The 24,743-nt window shown below is 44.4% G+C and overlaps 1 protein-coding gene across 1 annotated transcript in view; it reads right to left on the bottom strand.

The window, feature by feature from the left end:
• The window catches only part of PITPNC1 (phosphatidylinositol transfer protein cytoplasmic 1), a 258,284-nt gene that overhangs the window by 116,921 nt on the left and 116,620 nt on the right, over positions 1–24,743 (bottom strand). Inside the window, 1 exon segment of the mRNA XM_036836206.1 lies at positions 16,493–16,641. Within this exon segment, the coding sequence (XP_036692101.1) occupies positions 16,493–16,641 (149 nt within the window).

Genomic DNA, 24,743 nt, shown 5'->3' with positions numbered 1-24,743 from the left:
ATTATCAGGGCTGCAAAGAAAATGGAATTAAATTAGACCCCACTACTGCTGTCCCTTTCGTGATGTATACTGCCTACAATTCCAAGGAGAAGCCTGTCCATTCAAACTCACTACCTGGCATCAAACAAGAACCTCTCTTCTGGAAAGGTGGCAATGACTTGAATCACGTCCTCTTGGTCCAGTGGCCGAGACTAAACCTCCCAAGACCATCTCACCAGGGCTCAGCGTTAGGGACACTGAGGAAAAAGACAAAATTCTAATACCTTTAAGGAATTAGAAACGTGCTGATGTGGAATGCTACCACATTTCCCCAAACCTTTGTCCATGCCTACCAAAGATAGACGTTTCAAGTTGTTTTGTTTCTTACTTCTTTACTTCACATGGAACAGAACATATCAGTGACAGCTGGTCAACTTGTCCCAGGTTAAATGGGACTGTCCCTGGTTCTGAAACAGGAGGAGAAGGGGGCAGGGCACAACCTTTGAAAGAATGACATAGCCCGAGGACATGACATAAACTGATTAGAACCAATGGGTCCAAGATGGCGGACAAGTCGACTGCACTAGACCTTGAGCCTTAGTAATACGCTCACATCAGCAAGCTAAATGACACACCCACAGGCACCGTGACAGTTCCAAGACCAACCATAAGGATCAAAAAGTGGGCAGTGGCCCATTCCTGGAAATCCCCAGCCCTTCCTGAAATAGCTGGAATACTCCTCCCACTCATTAGCCTATGAAATTACCCACACCTATAAAAACTGACAACCCCATACCCTGGTGCCTTTCTCACCTTCTGAGATGGTCCACGCTCTGTCTGTGGAGTGTGTTTCTCTCTAAATAAATCCACTTCTTACCTATCACTTTATCTCTCACTGAATTCTTTCTGCGATGAGACGTCAAGAACCTGAGCTTCATTAAGTCCTGAAACCAGGTGTGTGATCTCAGTTGGAAGACTGTGGGTTTTGGCTGGGTTTGAGTCCCAGCCACATGGGTTCAAGTCCCAATCTGGGTTTTCAGCTGGGTTCGAGGCCCGGCTGTGTGGGTTCGAGTCCCATTCTTGGTTTTGGCCAGGTTCGAGCCCCAGCCACGAGGGTTTCGAGTCCCAGTCAGGGTTTTGGCTGGGTTCGAGTCCCGGCTGTGTGGGTTTGAGTCCCAGTCTGGGTTTGGCCAGGTTTGAGTCCCGGCCACGTGGGTTCATGTCCCCATTTCAGGTGCACAGTTTCAGCTGGCGACCACAAAGGGAAAGTGATAAGGTAAGAAAATGTTGAGAGTCAGCTCTTGGTCCTAAAGAGGCCCGTGGGATGCCGCAAAGCCGTGCATACTGGGGAAGATGCTCTGCCAATGTCTGCTCATTTTGATTGCGGGTCACCCGTATACTTATGTACATCCACAGCAGCAGGTCCAGGATAGAATTATTATCTCTATACTCGTCTCCTTGACCCTGAGGTTCTTCTCCTACATTCTTGTATTCTTGTTCATTCCTGCTCTATTTCTTTCTTTCTCTGTTAACCCAGAAGACCTGTTGACCACCAAGGTGTACTTTTATTGCTTTTACTCCCTCTCCTCTGACCCTTACAAGTGCTGACCCTTTATTCCCAGCTTATAGCTACAACCACTCCTGTTCATCATCAACACTGTTGGGGCGTCTTCTGTGCCATCTCTTTGCGACTTCTGGGGAACTAACACCTGGAGGGAGCTACCTTGGAAGGGATAGCATCTAAATTGTAAGTGCAAATCTTGACTGAATTGCGTGGTGGATTTTGACTGAGGAGTGGAATTTTAGATAGCTCAGGAGTTAGAGACGTCACCTCAGGGCTTGTCTGAAAATGGGTCAGGGCTGCATCAATCCCAACCAATACTCCTCTGGGCCACATACTCTGGGGTCGGGAAAGATTTGGACAACAGGAATTAAAAGGAAAAAAACTTAGTACGTTATGTAATCAGGTTTGGTCACAATATGAGTTAGGAAATTTAAAATGGAGTGAAGTACCCTATGTTCAAATTTTCATGGCCTTGTATCTAGGCAATGGAACCCAAAAGGAATTTAAGGCATGTGTAGCTCGGGAGGGATAACTCTAGGAAGGACACAAAGGACATTTTAACTGACTCACCCTACAAGGCCATGGATCCCGAATGAACATGGATCCCTCCTCCACTGGGGTACAGGCCCTTTTGGCTATGCATTTCATAGCCCAGTCTGCCCCAGACATCAGGCACAAAACTCAGAAAGCAACTGCTGGTCCTCAGACTCCAATCAATGAATGATTTGTTCCAATTGGCTTATTAGGTTTTCAGTAATAGGGATATGGCCAAAAAGCCTGAACGCACCCAGAGAAATATGCAAAAGGCCCACATGATTGCAGTGGCCTTGTCTGCTCAAAGACCACCAAAGGGGAAGCGGCTTTTCTGGGCCAATCTGGCCCTGGCAGACCACAAGGCCCACAAGGCCAGTGTACCCTGTGTGGACAAAGGCAATGGAGGGAGGATTGTGATCAATGTGCCCTTTGCAAACAGCCAGGGCACTGGAAGAGGGAATGCCCCAGATGCCAGAGAGCAACAGGGGCCCCTTGGCCATTGATGGTTTTGCAATCAGAAGACTGAAGGGGCCCAAGGCCGGAAGTGGCTCTGCCTAGAGACACCATCTACATAACTAATGTCATGCCTCGGTGGTCACTGATGTGGCAGGCCACTTGATAGAATTTCTTACAGACACTGGTGCAACCTTCTCCGTCTTAACCCAAAGGATTGGAAACCTTAGCAATCATAAGGAATACTTAATGGAGTTGTCAGGGAAGAGACAGGGGCACACTTTCCTGGAACCCCTTTTGTGCAAGATCAATGGCCAGCTGTTTTTACATTCCTTTCTGTTTGTGCCTTCCGTTTAATGGGAAGAGATTTATTAACTAAGTTAGGGGCCACTCTGTTTCTTGAGGGGCAAGGGAACCACCCTCATCACCAAATGGTTCTAACAAAAAGCAAAAGAAACAGATAAAATCTGAAGCTAAAAATAGAAGCCTTAGTAGACCCTGGAATGTGGAATATTGAGGTTCTGGGCTTGGCCAAAGATATCCAACCGGTGATTATTAAGTAAAAAGGGTTATATAGTGTCTAAATATAAGGTAACAAATTTCTTAAACCTAGGGAAGATCCTGAAAGATGTTTGTAAGTAGATTACCAAAATAGGAGGCCACTGGTCTGACCAAACTGACCATAGCTGATATTCAGAGCCCAAAATGAATTTTGGAAGAGGGCTTCTCCCCTAAACTAAATAAGGAAAAATAAAAGTTTCCAACAGAGGTGAATGGGTATGTCAGTCCTTCAATATCATTGAGGTAACCACCCAATTATTTGAAAAAGAAAACAAAACTGTCCTTGTTTTACAAATGTAGTCTTTACAGGACCAGAGGCCTGGCTCCAAAAATAATCCAAAACCCACACTCCCCAAACCTTCCCTATTTATTTTAAGAGGCTTGTAAATATTAAACAAAGGGGAAACAAAGTCATCCTAGGAGGAACTTGCCTGTACCTTTGAGATGCAAATGTCCTATCTGGTCTTCTCAGGAACGCTTATCTCTGCCATCTTTTTAAAATTTTAAAAAGAGGGGCAAAGTAATTTAGAACTTGACTGTCAAGGATACATAGAAATCTTAAGTGTCTTTTCTGTGAACAGCAGTAAAAAGGTTTAGCCATCTAGGTAGGTGAGCTTGATTTGTTCCATCTGCTAGAAGCCAAATTTGAATCCAGCTCCTTGTAACTGATGGCTTTTATGTTGCACCTTACTCAGGCCTGAAATTTTGAATGGGAACTATGAGGCCTCTGTGTTTGTGTGTTTCATATGTATCTATATGTGCATTGTAGGTGTATGGTATTGCCAAAAATAATTCGTAAAAGAGATCTACTTAATTGGCTTTTAAAAAAATTAAGCGCTTATATAAATACTCAGAATAAAAAAAACAATCTGGCCAAAATGGATCTCAGGTTCATGTCATCTGGAAAATATTCAGTACTAAAACTGCTCTCTGGTATTGAAGGTGGCTTAAGTTTGTTTGGTTTGATTAATACAGACAAGCTAGATCCTCATGTTAAGCATAATACTTCTGTTGTACCTAGGTTTATAGAGGTCAAATAAGACCTTATTCTTTCTGTTACAAATCTGTCAACAAGAAAAGTAACTCAATGTGAAAAATACTTCTAAGAAAAGTAAGATATGTGTTTTTAATAAAAGAAGGTGTGAAGAATGAAAAATACTGAAAAGAGTTATGCCTGATCAGGATTTTCTAAGACTGGATTGAATTTAGTTGGGTAAATGGATTTTGTTAGGAATGGGCTGGAACAAGACCGGATTTGGTTTCTCCAAAGTATTCTTGAAATGCTGCTTTTGACAACAGATTGTGTGAGTTTCTTTGCCTTTAAGTGACTTGTATTTGCTTTTGAGATCTTTTGTAACTTTGGTTAAGGAATAAGTATTGTCTCACAGTGACCTATGACCTTATTTGACCAAGTGTTTCAAAACTTTTTGACAAACTTCCCAAATATCAAATTTTAATTAAGTTTCTTTTGATTTCCAGCTAACTTTGGGGTACTTTAGAGGTCCCTGAGGTATCTTAAAGAGAAATATTTAATTAGGATTATTTGGTGTGCTAAGTTAAATGTAATCATTTGTAATTCTGGTTATTGTAACCAAGTTTCTTTATCGATTACACTGTAATCAGATGTTTAACCATGCCTTTTAAGTGTTTTGTCATTTATAGATATTTTTGTACTCTGATGCTGTTAAAAAAAGTGCTTCATCATCAAGGAGATTCATAGAAAGGCTACGGAAACAATTACAACACTTCCACACTAAGATGCTGCCTATGTGAGGATTCCAGCCCATATCGACTTAAAACAAGGAGCTGCCCTGTCCCTGGGGCCCCTAGATCCAGGCATCCAGAGATTTTTACTGCCTGACAGACAGGGTTGATGCCCCTACTCAGCCTGGAAGCAGTTACAGGAGACAGACTATCGCCCTTTGCTTCCCATAAGAATATGGAAGTAAAATCTCTGAGGGGGGAATGAAACGAGGGAATCGGGCAGGGCACAACTTTGAAAGAATGACATAGCCCGAGGACATGACATAAACTGATTAGAACCAAATGGGTCCAAGATGGCAGACAAGTCAAATTCCACTAGACCTTGAGCCTCAGTATACGCTTACATCATCAAGCTAAATGACATCCACAGGTGCAGTGACAGTTCCAAGACCGACCATAAGGATCAAAAGTGGGTGGTGGTCCAATTCCCGAAATCCCCGCCCTTCCTAAAATAGCTGAATACTCCTCCCACTCATTAGCCTATGAAATTACCCATTCCTATAAAAACTAACAACCCCATACTCTGGTGTCGCTCTCGCCTTCTGAGATGGCCCACACTCTGTCTGTGGAGTGTGTTTCTCTCTAAATAAATCCACTTCTTACCTATCACTTTGCCTCTCACTGAATTCTTTCTGCGATGAGACATCAAGAACATGAGCTTCGGGGATTCCCTGGTGGTGCAGTGGTTAAGAGTCCACCTGCCAACGCAAGGGACACAGGTTCGATCCCTCGTCCGGGAAGATTCCCACATACCGCGGAGCAACTAAGCCCATGCACCACAACTACTGAGCCTGCGCTCTAGAGCCCGCGAGCCACAACTACTGAAGCCCGCGCACCTAGAGCCTGTGCTCCACAACAAGAGAAGCCACCGCAGTGAGAAGCCCGTGCACCGCAATGAAGAGTAGCTCCCGCTCGCTGCAACTAGAGAAAGCCTGCGTGCAGCGAAGACCCAACGCAGCCAAAAATAAAATAATTACAAAAAAAAGAACCTGAGCTTCATTAAGTCCTGAAACCAGGTGTGTGATCTCAGTTGAAAGACTACGGATTTTGGCCGGGTTTGAGTCGTGGCCACGTGGTTTCAAGTTCCAATCTGAGGTGCACGGTTTCAGTTTTAGCACTGAAAAGTCCCACATGCTAAATTCCTTGGTCCTGAGCAAAATGGGACAGTTGGTCATTCTAGAGCAGTGGTTCCCATTTCAATGGGAGAGCAGTGGGGGAATTCAGCAAAGTCTGGAGACATTTTTGGCCGTGAGAACTGGCTGGGGGTGGGCGGGTGGGGAGATGCTGCTGGCATCTAGTGGGAAGAGGCGGGGGTGCTGCTCACGGTCCTGCGATGCTCAGGACGCCCCTCATGACACAGAATTTACAGACCCAAATCTTGAACGGCGCCAAGGTTGAGAAGCCTGGACATAAATGGATGTAATCACTGTAACCTTCTCATACTCTCCTTAAATCACAAATGATCTGATAAGAAGGGCCCATGGGCAGGCATAATCTGAACTGGCCTCACGTTAAGAGAATTTATCTACTTCATAAAGAGTTTCTGGAACTGAAACCTAAACCATTCCTCCCTTCTAGCGCTTTACATTCCAGATTATCACCAAATTCTCCACCATATCTAATGTCACTTTGCAATTTATGCTCATTTGGGGATATTTTTTGGATCTAGGAGGCCTTGAACATCATCAGGCCAAATGTGGTCTAAATGGAGTCTAATTTCATTTTCTCAACAGGGGTCACAATTATGACAGTCTCAACTAGACACTTTGGACTTAAACATTCCCGGCAGAAAGTCCTGAGTTCAAAAATAACAGTGCTTTGGGAATTCCCTGGCGGTCCAGTGGTTAGGACTCAGCACTTTCACTGCCGGGACCCGGGTTCGATCCCTGGTCGGGGAACTAAGATCCTGCAAGCCACGCGGTGGAACCTGAAACTAGCCACTGTCTATCTATCCTAAGATAAGGCTCAACGAACTGAAGCTCATTTAAGTGATTTTTAAAAGGACTTAGCTACCTTCATATCTTCATTTCCCACTGGTTCAGGAGGGATCTTCTGACCTGTTTTTTCTTCTTTATGCCCAAATCCAACATTTGACAGTTGTTTAATAATAATTATTTGTTCCTCTCCAGTTCTGTGTACAGTGATTTTCTGAGGTCTTTAAATTTCTTCTCTGCTGCTGTGATTCACTCATTTACTCTTCTTAATGGTTTTCTGGCTGGTCTTTCATCCTGATCTTAATGTAATTCTTTATACTGCAGCAAAGAGATGAACAGAGTTTCTGGACTAGAGCCATCACCTGTGAGAGACAGGTCTGCTGAGGCATCACCCACAGGAAGTTCCTTGAATGTGGACACTGCCACCACTCTTCCTATAAAAGGACAGTTTGCGCTGGGATTCCGGGAAAAGAAGCCTGCCTCGTGTCAGTTGTTGGCAGGCTCTGCGTGTGGAGAGTGTTAGGGTAACGTGGCAGGGGTGTGGGGAGCACCCAGCGGAGCCAGCCACATGTGTCAGGAGCGAGGCAGAACCAAGGTGGAAATCGCTTGATGAGATGCCCTGTAAGATCCCAACCAGGCCTAAACATTCTGTTTCTGTGATGTTCCATGGGAGTAGTTGAGGGGGCAGAAGGCAGGGGACCTGGCAGCATGAGAACCCCTGGCATGTTCTTAAGGATTGAGATGGGAACCAAACAGAAGAGCATGGACTGAAAGGTATGTCGGGAAGAAGGCTCTACGTGCTCTATTTTCTCCAGTATATATATATATGCTTTTTTTAAAAATAAATAAATTTATTTATTTTTGGCTGCCTTGGGTCTTCATTGCTGTGCACAGCCTTTCTCTGATTGCGGCGAGTGGGGGCTACTCTTCATTGCGGTGCGCGGGCTCCTCATTATGGTGGCTTCTCTTGTTGTGGAGCACGGGCTCTAGAGCGCGCGGGCTTCAGTAGTTGTGGCTCGCGGGCTCTAGAGCATAGGCTCAGTAGTTGTGGCACACGGGTTTAGCTGCTCCGTGGCATGCAGGATCTTCCCGGACCAGGGCTTGAACCTGTGTCCCCTGCACTGGCAGGCAGCTTCTTTTTTTTAGAAATTTATTTATTTTGTTTATTTTATTTATGGCTACGTTGGATCTTCGTTGCTGTGCGCAGGCTTCCTCTAGTTGCAGTGAGCTGGGGGCTACTCTTCATTGCAGCGTGTGTGCTTCTCATTGCGGTGGGCTTCTCTTGTTGCCAAGCACGGGCTCTAGGCGTGAGGGCTTCAGTAGTTGTGGCTCGCGGGCTCTAGAGCACAGGCTCAGTGGTTGTGGTGCACGGGCTTAGTTGCTCCGCGGCATGTGGGATCTTCCCAGACCAGGGCTCGAACCCGTGTCCCCTGCCTTGGCAGATGGCTTCTTAACCACTGCGCCACCAGGGAAGTACATCCAGTATATATTAAAAATACTATTAATTTATTTAATATTATATTCTATATATATAGAATATATATTTATATAGAATATATGACTGAATATTCTAAAACATATAATGTTCTTATATACATGGCTATTGTGCACCGCCTGTCACTCATAACTAGAACGCAAGTTCCCATCAGGGCAGGGATCTTTGTCCTGTCCACTGCTGCTCACCAGCCAGCACCTAGAATGATGCCTGGCACACAGCAGGTGCTCAATAAATATTTTCTGAATGAATGAAGATCGTCTCTGGATATTCAGAAGTCAATAATAACCATGAAGAGTCTTTCAAAATAGTGTGGAAATAAGCTCTTAGGTCAGAGTCTCTGGCCCCGACACTTCCTCTTTGACCTGTTGCCTGGGTAGTGGGCTCTCCCTCTGCCACATGAGCTGTGGGCAGTAAGCTCGTACTGTGGGGAAGATCTGGGAGAACAGGAAGAAGAAACGTGAAAGAAAGACCCAAGCCACAGCAACAAGGCTCTACCAATGAGCTGGTAGGTAAGGTAAAGTGGCCAGCTGGTGGCTTTGCTTATCCAGTTAAACAGGATTCATGGCTTAGGGAAGCTGTACCCTCTCCTACCCAGAGCCACTAGAAGCCAGGAGAGGTTGCCCTGGAAGGCAAGAGCCACGTAGTGGGAGAAATGTTCGCGTCGTGCAAATCGATTCAGGCATTAGGCGGAATCACCGTTAGAAGCTGGCAACCCTCCCTGACTGGCAGCTGCCAGCACAGCCTAATTAATCCAGCAGCCGTAGTGGAGAAGAACATGACACTTCATGACTGATAAACAAGCCTAAAAATAGGCTCCATCTTTTCTCCAATGCCCCTCCACCCCCACCAGATTCCCTCCCCTCATGGGCTTCAGTGGGAGGGGACTGGAGTGATGCTAGGGATGAAGTGGAAATGAAAGGGAACAAAAGAAGAGCCCCACCCTCACATGATTCTGGACAACAGGTTTTATTTAGAATCGCTGTTCCAGAGTTTGATTAGTATCTTGCCTCCTTTCCCTGGATGCCAGTTGAAACCAGGATTTTTGAAGACAAGCCAAGAAATACCACTTACTTGGTTAACTGAACTGGATCAAAGGCCCAAGGACAACCACCAAATGTACTAATGTATTAGAACTAATGTAATGTTCTAAATGCATTAGGCAGTCACCCAAATGTACTGCACATAACAGTGTATCAGACGCTATAGGAAGGGCCAGAGAGTGGAGTAACCCCACAGTACTGGGAGATAAGAGGCAAGTACTAAAAGGATAAATGGCATTTGAAAAAGACATTATGCTCAACTTAAAAATGGGCAAGGGATTTCAATAGACATGTCTCCGAAGAAGACATATAAATGGCCCATAAGCACATGAAAAGATGCTCAATGTCATTAGTCATTAGGGAAACGCCAATCAAAACCCAAGCAAGCTACCACTTCACACCCACTAGGATGGCTGTAATCAAAAAGACGAACAATAACAAGTGTCGGTGATTATGTAGAGACATTGGAACCCTCATACATTGCTGGAGGGAGTGTAAAGTAGTGCAGCCGCTTTGGAAAACAGTCTGGAAGTCCCTCTCCCCACCCACTAGGAGCCTGGCTTGGCCTGGGAACTCAATGGGAAGCTTATGTTTGGAATTTTATTTTATTTTATTCTATTTACATATTTTTTTGGCCATGCCATGAAGCTTGGCGGGATCTCAGCTCCCCAGCCAGGGATTGATCCCAGGCCACAGAAGTGAAAGTCTGTAATTGTAACCACTGGGCCACCAGGGAACTCCCCATGTTTGAAATTTTAGAACAAACGATAGAAAGAAAGAATGGACAATTGGGAGCCACCCACAGCAGCCATGATGGTAACGGCGGGATGAAAAGGTCAGTTTCACTTAAAGACGGTTGTCATCTTTGCTGCTCTTGGCCTCCTGGAGCTGCCTTGAGAGCCGTCCATTCTCGAGCCTCCAGCTAATTCTGTGGACCGCTAACATCCTTACACAAAATGTCCTTTCTGGTCAAGACACTCAGAGAGGAGGCCCTGATGACACAGGCACTGAGTACTTCCAATGCCCCAAATAGCTGCTTTGGGTAATAAATCAATAAAGCAGTTTCTGAACGTGATTTGTCTTCCCATACAGATTGACATAAGGAAGAGAATGCATTCCCTTTGCCAGCTCGTGAATTCAGGTCCACAGGACATTGATATTTCTCTGCGTAAGTTATTTATTTATTTGGCCACACTGCGTGACATGTGGGATCTTAGTTCCCCGAACAGGGATTAAACCCGCGCCCCCTGCATTGGAAGCGTGGAGTCTTAACCACTGGCCCACCAGGGAAGTCCCTCTGTGTAGGTTATTAAGTGGGCACTGGAACATCTTGGCTACTTCCAGTCCAACTGTCAGGACCCACTTCCCTGTGGTCAGTGAAGGGGTCCACAACATGCTACAGTGCCATCGGGATTATTTTGAGCTGAAGACATTTGAGAATCCAACAGTCGCAGAAAGACACTTTTTCTGAACTCCCCTTATCTGCATAAAAACAGAACCTCCCAAAAGAATTCAACTGTCATAAATCCCCTCTCCGTGAGTTTCGCAACCAGAGAAGATTGACTCCGATCACCAGAGACAAGAAGTAAGCACCAGGATAAGAAATCACCTAAACAGACATTGTCACAATGTCTATCTTGTCTCCCATCCATTCTCCTAAGGCCTCATTTATTTTTCGTACAAGACATTTGTTTTCCCATAAGTCTCTTTTCTCTCCCTCCCTTATTAAAAATGGTATATAAGGGCTTCCCTGGTGGCACAGAGGTTAAGAATCCGCCTGCCATTGCAGGGGACACGGGTTCGGGCCCTGGTCTGGGAAGATCCCACAGGCTGAGGAGCAACTAAGCCCATGAGTCACAACTGCTGAAGCCCACATGCCACAGCTACTGAAGCCTGTGCACCTAGAGCCCGTGCTCCGCAACAAGAGAAGCCACCGCAGTGAAAAGCCTGCGCACCGCAACAAGGAGTAGCCCCTGCTCACCGCAACTAGAGAAAGCCAGTGCGCAGCAACGAAGACCCCACACAGCCATAAATAAATAAATAAAAATTTATTTTTAAAATAATGGTGTATAAGCCCCAAATTCTAACCACCCCTTTAAGTCACATTTTTCTGGATGCTCTCAACTATGTACATGAATAAAAACTTGTCTTTTCTCCTGTTAATCTGTCAGTTTCAATTTAATTCTCAGGACCTGAATCACCAATAACTAAGTAGACTGAAGAAAAGTTTTTCCTCCTTGACACCACTCATAAGATGGACAGATGAACTTAGAAATAATGAAATCGGTTGACCTAGGACCCTACTTTGATCAGAATACAAGAACCATGTCTTAATTATTAAGAGATTCTCTCCAACATCAGAGCAATTTGTTACACATTGTCAATTTCAATACACACTCATTTAATGAATTACAATTACAAAGCAGCCTCACCAACATGGCAGTCCCATGACTTGTGCATGCTGGACTTGGGTTAACTTGAGGTGGCTTAACTCTAGTTTGTAACTACAAAGTAGTAGGTTTGGTTTACTTTTATGATTACGAAAATACTTATTATTTTATAGTTATGTCACATACCAATTTTTTCTTTCTTTCTCTCTTACTAAACCATAATCTCCCTGGTTCTGAGATAAAATAATGGACCTACTTTAGATTTGTGCAAAAGGAGCTAAAGGTATTTTTTTTTTCCTGTGCCTCACTGGTTATTCATTTATGTATGCTGGAGGAGAGATGAGATAATGTCTGAAACAGACTTTAAGCACAGAAAATTAGGGTTGAAAAGGATCTGAAAGGTTGTCCATTTTAACCACCTACTTGATGTTTGAATCTACTCAAGGACAGCCTGACAAGGGTGTGTTCTGCTTATGCTCAAACACCCCCAGCAGCAGCATAATTGACTATAAGTCACCTTACTGTGCTCTCTGATGGCTCAAATACTTAGATTTCTTCCTTAAACTGAGCCTAAATTTTTCTCCTGGCATTCTCACCCATTGGTCTTAGTCTAATTGGTCCTCTTGAGGTCATCTAGAATACATACGCTTAATCCTTCTCCCACCTGATCAAACCATTATACACCCCAGTCTAGCTTTTCTAGGTTAAATGTCCTTGGTTTCTTCCGGTATTCTTCATATCACTTGGGTTTCTAATCCTAAGATTCATATGAACAACTCTGGAAAAGTTCAGTAAGTAGGAGAGACTCACCCTACCAGACATTAAGACTCCTTATAAAGCTGCAGTAATTAGGAATTTTAGGATTATATTCTCAAATTCTGTTTAAAAATAACCTGGTTGGCATTTTAATTAGTTTTGCCTTAAATTTATAATTGATTTGGGAATTGATGGCAACTTTATTATACAGCTTTTCCCATCCATGAATATTCTCATTTGTCTAGGTTTTTTAAAATGTCCTCTGCTAATGTTTTATATTTTCCTCCAAAAAGATTTTGTATATCTTGTGGATTCTTTACTGGGTACATTTAGGTTTCCTTTTCTCTTATAAATGGAATTTTTAAAAATTATTTTTTCCATTTATTGCTCCCGCTCTATAATAGTGTTACAGATTTTTGTATTATGAATTTTATACCCAGCAAGCTTGTCAAATTCTCAAATTGATGTTAACAATCAGTCATAAATCTGATCAAGTCATGAATTACTATTACTATACTCTTGAGGTATTTGATTTGCTAAAGTTTCATATAGGATTTTCCTGTCTATGTTCTTAACTGAAATCAGTCTATAAGCTTCCCTTTTATACTGTTATTGCTCAGTTTTGTTATCAAGATTCATGTGGTAGGCACTATCAGTTGCCTTCCCAGCCATCACCATGTATTTCCCACCCCCTTTCTTAGAAGCAGATCATGCCTCTCTTGAACACCTTTCCCTTTTTAATCAGGGAGGAAATTTTTACATCTCATTGGCTGGAACTAGGTCACATGCCATCCCTAGCTGCAAAGGTGGCTGGGAAAATAAGTATCTGACATTTTCAACCCATGAAGTACTTACAAATTTTTCCATTTCTAAATGATGAGGGAGTTCATTTATTGTTGCTACCAATTTCTTATTGTCATGCTCTTTAATCAGCCAACAGGATCTACACAAAATTGATTTTCTGGTATTTGAGGCTGGTTTCTGGCCTACTTTGTATAATCAGTTTTTATACACTTTCATGTGTGTTTGAAAGGCATGTTGGTTCCAGGGTCTATTAACGTCCACTAGATCAAGCTTGTAATTCTGTCATTTACATCTTCTCTATGTTTGTTCAATTGTTTGTCTACTCGATCTATCAGTTTATTAAACAAGTAGGTTAAAATCTCCCATTATAACTTTAGGCCACTTGTGATTTTGTCAGTGTTGCCATATCTTTGTTGAGCTAGGTTCAGGTTTAGGGTTTAACACACATTATTATTGTGATCACTGACACATTTCGATTTATCATCTGACAAACAAAATTTGTTTTCTATTTACTGTGCTTTTTGTAGGCTTCTCTTTGTTCTTCCTCTGCCTTCTATTGGATTGGTCAAGTTTTCTCTTGGAAGTTACATATTATTTTACTATTCTTTTAGAGGTTACCTTTACATTTTGAATACACATATTTGCCTTAAATTAAAAAAAAATATTTATTTGGCTGCGCCAGGCCTTAGTTGCAGCATGTGGGATCTTTTAGTTGTGGCACGCAGGCTCTTAGCTATGGCATGCAGTATCGAACCCGGGCCCCCTGCATTGGGAGCACAGAGTCTTAACCGCTGGACCACCAGGGAAGTCCCGGCCTTAAATTTTTAAAAATTAATAAACATCTCTTTTTTCTTCCTAGATGATATTAGCAACTTAGAGCACTTTTTTTTTTTTTACTATACTTACTACCCTTTCATCTTCTGTTATTATTGTCTGTTATTTAAATTCCACAAATATACTTCCAATTACTAATTATTCATATATTTGAAACATTCTATGCTCATTCAGATTTGTCCAGATGTTTACCAATTTCTTTGTTTACTATTACTTCTAGATTCCCCCCTCCTGTTTCTTGGTTTCAATTTCCTTTTACTTCAAGTACAACCTTTAGTAGTTCTTTCAATCTGTGTCTCTGAATAGTAACCTTTCTCAGCCCTTGACTGTCAAAAATGATTTTTTTTGCACCATTCTCAGTCCCAACACCCCATTTACATGCACCGAGGCCACACTTCCTGTCCCCTTATGGGAATGACATCCCCAGACCCTAGATGTCAGGGCCCACACTCAGTTCTGACACCCCCCAGCTTACTTAGCATTAACTCATCTGCTTTCCACTCCAGTTAGTTTCCTCTTTATTTCTAGTACCTGAGGATTTCCCTTTCTTTGCTTTGAACTCAGCTTTATATTGTTATATTTCATCCTGTGTCTGTCATATGGGGTGGGGAGAGGGTCTGTATTAATCCTTTTAGTTATGATTACTGGAAGTCCAGATATTCTATTTATAACAAATTTCCCTCTTACTAATGTTTAGTATTCTCCTTTAAAATAAATGTCATATATTTTGATAGAGGAAACAGACATGACAGAGACAGCTGGACACTTCTTGTTCTGTTTCAGGAAAAAGTTATAAGGTTTTCTAATTTCTTGAATTTGGTACACAGGGAACATTCCCCAGGCAATTACTTTGGAAAATGCAATCGTCTGCCGAGAAATGGAATTTTCTGTAGGTTTGTATCTATTTCCTTGCACGCCCCCCACACTTCTCTTTGCTCTACTGAGGTGATCGATGCTCAATATTTGATTTACACCCTTTGCACTAAGAATGCCAAAGCAGCATATTGAGAAACCTCTCTCTGCAAGAAAGCCATCCTCAGGCTAGACCCGGAGCTCAGCTACTCCTACAAATCAACAGCTGGCTGCAGGCTGCACTGGTTCCAAATCCTGGGAATTCACAGCTACTGATAGATGAACAGGATCAATCTCATTTGCATTTCATCGTGACTCAGGAATTCCCTGGTACTGCTTCCCTGGGAAGATTAAAATGTGCTGGTTTAATCAGCCCAGTGTCAGGATATTGGCCTGAGAGATTTCCAAACACCCTGGTGACAGAACACAAACCCTCCCATCAAGAAGAAATAGTCCCTTTCAGCCTGTCAAAGGGTAGAGGTCATACAAGAATGGGGGAATCCAAATATGGCTCCTCTCAGAAACACCTGACCGTGCCACTGAGCATGGAGAAATATTCACAAGTGTCAGTGCTTAAACTGGGGACACAGTCCAGCTATTATGCTGGAAGTGCTTTCTGAATGAGAAATGGCCAATAGGAGCGGCCATAGATGGTGGTAAAGAGTATTCATGGAGATGATAGCAAAGACCACAATGGTCATATGCTGGTTCACTGACATAGACAGTTACTTTTGAGAAAATATGGCACGTGACTACAAATGTTCTGACCCAGAAAAGTGAAAGGAAGAAAGTGACCTGGAGGGGGGTGTAAGGTCGGGAGAAGATCAGACAAGCCCCAACAATCAATTATGTCATTAGTGATAAGAAAACAGAAGAGATTAAAGAATGTATTTTGCAAAACAGAAATGGCAGCCCTGATCAGCGCTGGTTGATGATCCTCGAATCTTTACCCTTTCAGAGGAGAGATGACAACCTTTACCTTGGGAAGGATGGGTCCACTTGAGAAACAGAAACCACCCGAGTACTCCATATCACTTTGGTCACAGGTGACAGGTGGTTTTGTCATCTCCCTTTGCAGACACCCGAGTCCGCAGGTCACTCGGCAGGAAGTGGAAATCTTACCGAGTCAAGACCCCAACAGCACACGGCCACATTCAGCACTTACTTTTCTACAACTTACAGGCAAAGCTGCCTCTTTCCTTCTGCTAACCTGGGACCAAGGGTGAAGACAAAGTCCTTTAATTCTTAAGATCAGATTTCAGCTTAACATGTCGTGGAAGGGTTGGGAGAGGTAAGAGGAAAGCTCCTCCTGATGAAAATGTGCTTGAGGACTATTTTGCAGAACGCAGGGGTTTCTGTTTGTGGCAGCAACTAGACTGGCAGTTTTGGAGGGCGGATGTAAAGACTTTCCAAGTCACCTTTTTATCCCAGACAGTCACAGCCTCTACCTCGGTCTTGCGGTGGGGCTGGGTGGGAGCCCCTGGGCAGGGTGGGCGCCCGGAGGCGGAGCACCGGCTGCCAGGACTTACCTGTTGAGATACACGCGTTTCTCCGTGAACTGCCCGTTCCCATGGTGAGGGTCCTCGAAGGGCTCGTTCTGGACGACCTCCACCCCTTCTCCTCGGTCGCTCTGTTCGTGGCTGTGCTTGCTGATCATGTAGAGCTGTCCGATTTTGTACTACAAAACACACAGACACAGAGGGGTCAGACCCATTGCTCGCCTCCGAAAACTGCCCCCGCACCACCACCGCTGCTGCGCCGCAAGCAACTCAGAGCATCGGCACTTCCCGTTGAGAAAAGCAACCAGGCACGTGGGTCTGATGTTACTCTTCCTCAGGAAGAAGGTGGAGAACGAGCTGTGAGTAGAATGCAGAAATGGCCTGTTCCTGTGAACATTCTGCATCACCTCGGCAGATGCCTGCCGGTGTGGCCGATGGTCTTCAAGGTTTGGCAGCCGATCAACCAACCCATGGGTAGCGGCCAGGAGGTGGGCACGCCAGAGTCTCCCTTTCCACTCTGGCCCTACAGGGTTAAGTGGCGCTGAAGTCCTATTCTGCTTGGCTCAAGACAGGCTCAGACAGCCTAAGGTTTGTGATTTCTGTCCCTTCTTTCTGCCTGATTAACTGCATTGCTGGGCACAAGAGGATTAGATGTCACCTGTCTCTCCCATCGCCTCTCTCAAAGTGTTCAACTCTCCTGGAGGCCTCTGTCCCACAGAACGGTGGTTCTCAAAGGTGGCTGGACGTTAGAGTCACCTGGAAGCTTTAAAAAAAACCCTCCAGATGCCCAGGCCCCACTATGAGTGGAAACTGTGGACCCACCTTTAGGCTGGTCCACAAGGAGGAAAATCTACAGTATCTTTAAGTCCTAGGGCCTTAGTGCGGGGCCTTGCAGGCTGAGATGCCAGAAGTTACATGTGCTTACACGAAATTGATAAAATGGAATAACGTCTAATGTGAACACTTTCCGTGCCGCCTGTATCTTTGAGCTGTTCCATTCTCTTTCTTGCCTCTCTGAAAACCCTGGGGCTAGCAGGCATCTCTTCACCCAGTGAACTTCCAAAGTGACAAAACTAATTTGACGGAGGGGAAAAGAAGAGAGAGAGGAAGGAGGGAGTCAAATGACTTTTGCACCGAGGAAGTCTGCTCAGAATCAGCAGGCAGGGCGATGAGACACTGCTGTGGTCCTTCCACAGATACGGTGTGAAACAAGACACAGTGTCAGCATCATCAAGGCCCGAGGGATGGGGGGAAGGGGCCTGAGTCTGTAGCAGGCTAATGAGGGCTCCAGGTTATTCCCAAAGAGCCCAGGCCAGCAGGTATGCAGGTCCCCTGTCTATGTGCATAAGAGAGAGAAATAGATTTTAAATTAAGGGGGCGTGTATAATGTACAAGTCAACAGTGCAGTCAGTTCCAAAGCTGAGAGGACACACACGTCCAAAGGTCCCTCTTCCATTCTGAGGCAGGTGCCGGGAGGGGAGTGCGAAGAGAATGGGAAAGGCTCTGGTGTGAGGCCAGCCTGAGGGACCAGGCCCAGTAACCATGACAATGGGAACAGCAGCCTTCTGGCTCTTCTCAAAGGGCAGTGCTTCTGGTCTGTGCCACGCCTCTCCCCCAGAAGGGTCTGCATTTAAAATGCTTTTAATGTAACTGTGTGTGTGTGCTGAGGGTAAGAGCAGGGAGAGGAGAGAGGAAAATCAAAGATAAAATTTATTTTTAAACAAATTTTGGGATTAGAAACTTGCCTTGGGACTTCCCTGGTGGCGCAGTGGTTAAGAATCCGCCTGCCAGTGCAGGGGACATGGGTTCAATCCCTGGTCCGGGAAGATCCCACAGGCCGCGGAGCAACCAAGCCCGTGTGCCGCAACTACTGAGCCTGTGCTCTAGTGCTCGCGACCCACAACTACTGAGCCTGCACACCACAACTGAAGCCAACGTGCCTAGAGCCTGTGCTCCGCAACAAGAGAAGCCCCCGCAATGAGAAGCCCGCGCACTGCAACAAAGAGTAGCCCCCACTCGCCACAACTAGAGAAAGCCCGCGCGCAGCAACGAAGACCCAACGCAGCCAAAAATAAAATGAATAAATAACTTAATTAAAAAAAAAAAAAAAAAAAGAAACTTGCCTTGGCTTCCCCTCTTCCCTTTGCTCATAAAGACTAATACTGTTTCAAGGAGGAAGACAGTGAGAAAAAGTTTACAGATTGGAGATATGTGAGATCAACACTCTACCTTATACGGATGGGCACACAAGCCTGGAACGGCATGTCGAGCTGCCCAGGGGGTGGAGATTTCACTGGCAGTTGCTTTGTACTTGGAGTTCAAAAAAATACGTGTTTACTTACAATGGAATATTACTGTGCCATAAAAAGGAAGGAAGTACTGATACTGATACTGCTTAATGTGTGTTACCAGTTGAATTGTGTTTTCCCAAAATCCATATGTTGAAGTCCCAGTACCTCAGAATGTGACCTTATTTGGAGATAGGGTCCTTACAGAGGTAATCAAATTAAAATGAGGTCATTAGGATGGGCACTAGTCCAATAGGACTGGTTTCCTTACACAAAGGGGCAAGTTGGACATAGGGACACTCATAGGAAGAATACGAGATGAAGCAATGCACGAAGATGGCCATCTACCAGCCAAGGACTGACCTGGAACAGATCCTTCCCTCCCAGCCTTCAGAAGGAACCAGCCCTGCCTGCTGACACTTGATCTTTGACTTCCACCATTCACAACTGTGAGCCCTTACAACTCTGGTAGGTTAAGCCACCCATTCTGTGGTGCTTTGCTATGGCAGCCCGAGCAAACCCATACAATGGGTATGGGGCTTCCTTTTGGGGTGATGAAAGTGTTCTGGATCTGGATAGAGGTGGTGGTTGCACAATATTGTGAATGTACTAGACGCTGCTGAATTGACTTTAAAATGGTTAATTTTGTGTTATGTGATTTGCACCTTGTGGAAAGGGAATGCTGCCGCCATTCCAGTAAACAGTGAATGTTTGCCGGTCATCAAGCCATTAGCCACTGTAGCCACACAACGCGCCCCCCCCACCCCGCCCCAATGGCGTGCCCTGAGGGGAATTCAGGATGGAGAAAAAAATGTAACATTCTGTGCTTTGGATACTGGCCCTAGATAGTTAAGATGTATATCTAAGGAATCATTTCAATGAGCCCAGACTCTTGCATCTTCCCACACATAAAAAAAACTCCAGGCTTTCCCTGGTGGCACAGTGGTTAAGAATCTGCCTGCCAATGCAGGGGACAAGGGTTTGAGCCCTGGTCCAGGAAGATCCCACATGCCGTGGAGCAACTAAGCCCGTGCGCCACAACTACTGAGCCCATGCGCTGCATCTACTGAAGCCCACGTGCTCCAGAGCCTGTGCTCTGCAACAAGAGAAGCCACCGCAGTGAGAAGCCCGCGCACTGCAACGAAGAGTAGCCCCTGCTCACCGCAACTAGAGAAAGCCCGCGTGCAGCAATGAAGACCCTACACAGCCAAAAATAATAAATAAATTAAAAAAAATAAATTTATAAAGAAAAACAAAAGAAAACTCCTATATATTCTGGCTCCTCCTTTACTTCTTTGGAGTAGTTTCTCAGAGCTCTAGTCCTCAGTAAGCTCCCCAAATACAACTTAACTTGCATCTTTCAGGTTGTGCATTTTTCTTTAGTTGAAAACCTCAATTTTTTTAAAACAAAGTGTTGACCCCACTTCTGAAGCAGATACCCCTAAGCCAAAATGCTGTCAAGGGCTTTAGTCGGGGGTGGGGGGACTTGACAGAAGGGATGCCTATCCCTGGACCATCTCCAGGAGCTCCAACTCACTCACGCATGAAAATGTATGGGACCAAGGGTGATGCATGACACAGAAAAGCCATTAGCCAGACGCGAGTCAGCCTGGCTGCGCTCAGCTCGACTGCTTCTTGCCCTGTTGAAAGGAAAGGGCCGAGGCAGCCAGAGGCTGATTCACCGCCAGCCAGAGGAGGGCCTCGCTGCCCAGCCTCATTGATCATTCTGGTGGCTCCTGAAAGAGCCATTGCAGGGCAGACACCAGCATTAGCTCACTAAGATAGCGTCAGTCTGTGGGCGACCGACAGACGCTGGATGCAGTAACGTGGGTGACATTGCTGGGGGTGGCGGGACACTCAAGCCCAGACACTGAGGTGGTCAAGGGCCCTGCAGCTGTCACTTTTTTCACTCTCAAGCAAATCAGGCCTGTTCTCTGGGTTGTGGCCATCTGAGCTGGGCCATCCAGAAGCAGAGGTTTTAAACCACAAACTGACTCAAAGACACATGCATCCAGAAGTTTCTCAATTAGAGCGGACAGGGCAGGACAGAGAGTCCTTCAACCATGTCTCAAAATAACCAGAGATACTCCTAAAAATGCTGAATCCTGGGCCATTCCAGCCCTTTTACATTCACACTCTGAGGTACAGGGAAGTTGGGGATCTTACCCAAATACACGCTAAAAGCTGAGAACCACTGCGGCAGAGAGTGGGGAAAGCCTCCATTAGTACTTGCTCAGTACCAGACGGCGCCAAGACCAAAAGGTTCCATCTTTAGGGGACTTGTTTCTTCTTTCCTCTTTAACACTGAATTCTTGCAAAGCTCTATCACTAATTTAGTGAGAATACCTCATCACAGATCACCAACTCCAAACAAACTTGTATGTGAAATGAAGGCTGCGAAATCCATAGACTCAGAAGGATTCTGAAGACATCGAAGCCAGAGAATCGATAACAGAATTGATAATGATGATGGTGGTGGTGATAGAGTAAAGCTTAACTGATTGCCTATCAGTGTGAGGCACCAATTAGGTGCTTTATATTCATTTCTTAGACTCACAATGATTCAGACAGGTACATATTTACAGATGAGGAAGCTGAGTCTCCGAGAGGCTAGAGACTTCCTCCTGCCACGTGGCTTCTAGGTGGCAGAGCTGGGGTTTGAAGACCATAGGTTGTACTCTTTCTTCTCCACTCAGCTTCAGCCCTTATTTCTCTAACAGGTGAACTGCTTTAACAAACCTAGATCTCATTATGATGAACAAAGAGGGATGGTTCAGAGCCACTGCCTTTGAACTTTGCTATTTCAGAAGATGAAGAACAAAAGTCTGGTATCATTTGAAAGATCAAAGTTTAAACTGTGCGCACATATGGAATGGCGGAGGAATTATGCTCTAACTTTGTAAAATCTATTGTTATAATTCCAGAGTTTGGGGTAATCATCATTACAGGCAATCACGATTGGAGACAGCGCTGCGCTGCAGGGCTGAGCCTCCACGAGAGCCATCATCAGAACAGCTACCCCAAATAATTCTCTCTGTAGTCCAAAAAAAAATCATGGGGATGCAGAGCTTTCCCATTTGCATGCAGCGCTGCATGTTTGATAAAGCTGCAGAACTTGAGGGAAGGCAGAGTTGCATAACATGCCTGGAAAAGCCAAGGGGTTTCATCACTTTGTACTTTTGCAAACTCTGTGACTGGGCACGACCAAGGTACTTAACACAGTTCACCTCAAACCTTGATTTTTAGAAAAGGTGACCCCAAGTCAAAACTCCTGATTATGGTAAAGGATTATTAACTGACCATCACCAACACCTAAATAGCATCCTTGCCGTTAGAAGTACTGGACCCAAAGTTTTAGGTTCAGTAGAACCCTAAGCTTTCACTTAACTGCCCCTTCCCCAATTGCTGAGCTTCAGAGATCTCTACAAGGCCAAGCTCCCATATTCCCCTCCCTAAAGAACCATTCTAACCATTTTTAAGTGTACAGTTCAGTGTCATTGAGTGCATTCACATGCACTCAATGTGCATGTGAATGTGGGGGTGTCATCTTTCTTCCAATCCCTCCCTTCCTGCCCCCTTTCTCGTCCTTCATTAGTCCCAATACCGTTTTCAAACATCATGATGTGAAAGGTGGGAACCACTGTTTTGCAATAAACATTACTCAGCCTGGATGGAGTTATTCCCTGATGTTATGACTCAGGACTTCAAGGCCCCAGATCAGGAATCAGAATTTACAACTATTTCCACTTCTGCCATCAAAACAGACGGATACCACACAATATGACAACCACGGAGAAATACCTGTCCCTCTGACTTAACCTGATATCATGTATGTTTCCATCTTTGAAATGTGTGTGATTCCTGCCTCTCTCACTCTGGCTGTGTGGAGAGAGGAAAGAGCAGAGGGTGGTACAAGGTGGCATTCCTGGGAGTTTCCCACATTATTCACATCACGCTTAATGCTTTTCTTGGCTTTTTTCCCCCAGTCTTCTCTACTCTCAATACACGGACCTCAAAGCACAGTGGAGCAATTGCCTCACGATGCCCAAGGAGCCCCCTGAAGAGAGTGCCTGAAAGATAAAACATCACCCAGGACTCCAGTGCATTGCAGTCTTCACGCCAAGTGGTGCCAAAATTGTAATTCCACTCAGGGAAGGGGATGGGATGAGGCCAGATTTTAACAATCTCATATCAGAAAACTAGAGGCTAGAGCCAGCTGTTTTCTAGAATCTCACAGCACAGCTTAGGCAGTGGGACAAATGCTCTGGTCCAGCAGTCGGCAAACTATGTGGCCTGGTGCCTGTGTTTTTAAAATAAAGTTTTATTGGAACACAGCCGTACTCATTCATTCTGTGACTGCTCTCACGATACCACAGCAGATACCGTGTGGTTCAAAGAGCTGAAAATATTTACTATCTGGCCTTTTACAGAAAAAGGTCGCTGACCCCTGTCTAGTGCAGTGCTACTGGGTCCAGCACTAACCAGCGCTGTCTGCGATGGTGGCCACTCGCCATATGTAGCTTATGAGCATTGGAAATGGGGCCTGTGCAATGGAGGGACTGAATTTAAAATTTTCTTTCCTTTTAATTAACTTAAACTTTAAAACTGATACTCGATTCAGCTCTAAGAAAACTTTTACATATGTGTGAGACACACCACTCAGTAGACATAAATCTACTGTTTAAACTGAAAATTTTTATGAAATCTCAATTCACATCAGGTACCTCTGATGAAATTTTAGCATCTGGCTTGAGATTGCTTACAAGTGTAAAATGCACACTTAGTAACAACAGCAAAAAACTTAGTAACAACAACAACAAAAGTAAAGCTCATTAATAATTTTTAAATTGATTGCATATGGAAATGATAGTATTTTAAGAGATACAGGGTTAACTAAAATATATTCTTAAAAATAACTTCACCTGTTTCTTTACATATGTGGTTTGCATTTGTGGCTCACATATTTCTCTTGGATGGTGCTGGTCTAAGCCCTAAACTTGACCATCAGGGATGGAGAGTCAGGCCATCAATCCATACCAAGACTTCAGAGGCTGGCTGGTCAGGTCAAGGGTTTCCATGTGTTTCCAAGCTAGCGAGGTAGAGCACTGGTGATAAGGGATGCACTTGGAGAAGCTCTCCCTTTCTGAGGACCGGCATTACCTGGACCTCCAGAGGGGTGATAATTGTTCACTGTGTGCTATGGTGGAAAGCACTGCAGTTTTAAAATTGAAAACCTGCAGCCAAAGTCCTGATTCTGCCTTTGATGAGTTTTGTAACCCTAGACAATTTGCTTAACTGAGCCACAGTTTCTTATCATTAAAATGGGACTAAGAAAACACCTCATGGGACATGGTGAGAATCAAATGAGAAAAAAAACTTACAAATTAATATGCTTTATAAGATGTAAAACTGTACGCTGTAGCTATGGCTCCTTCTGTTTGGCAACACATCTGACTGGGAGGTGAAGATCTGTTTCATTTGTTTCCATTTTGCTACAGTTCTATACAGGCTAAGAGAACAAGGCATCTGCCATACACACCCCTACGATGCAAAAATCGGGGAAAACCTGACCATCAGCCCAAGACCATCATTTCCTTCTGCAAAAATTGTATTAGATGGTAGTCAGATCAAACACTTCCCAAAACATTATAAAAAACTTGGGAACATCCACTTATATGATGTCCCTAGGGCAGTCAAATTCACAGAGACAGAAAGTAGAATGGTGGTTGCCAGCAGGGGTGGGGAGTTAACGCTTAATAGGACAGAGTTTCTGTGTGGGATGATGAAAAAGTTCTGGGGATGGATGGATGGTGTTGATATTTGCAAAACAATGGGAATGCACTCAATGCCACTGAACTGTACACTTAAAAATGGTTAGAATGGTAAACTTTATGTGATGTATATTTCATCACAATTCTTTAAAAAACCTGGAACATGTCATTTTCCCCTGTTGCTTACTTACTTCACGCCTCAAGGTGGCCATCTATCAGTGA

Source organism: Balaenoptera musculus, chromosome 20 (genome assembly GCF_009873245.2).
Source record: "Balaenoptera musculus isolate JJ_BM4_2016_0621 chromosome 20, mBalMus1.pri.v3, whole genome shotgun sequence".
NCBI classification, from domain to species: Eukaryota; Metazoa; Chordata; class Mammalia; order Artiodactyla; family Balaenopteridae; genus Balaenoptera; species Balaenoptera musculus.
The sequence above is the reverse complement of the archived record's forward strand: the minus strand, read 5'-3'. Positions and strand labels throughout refer to the sequence as shown.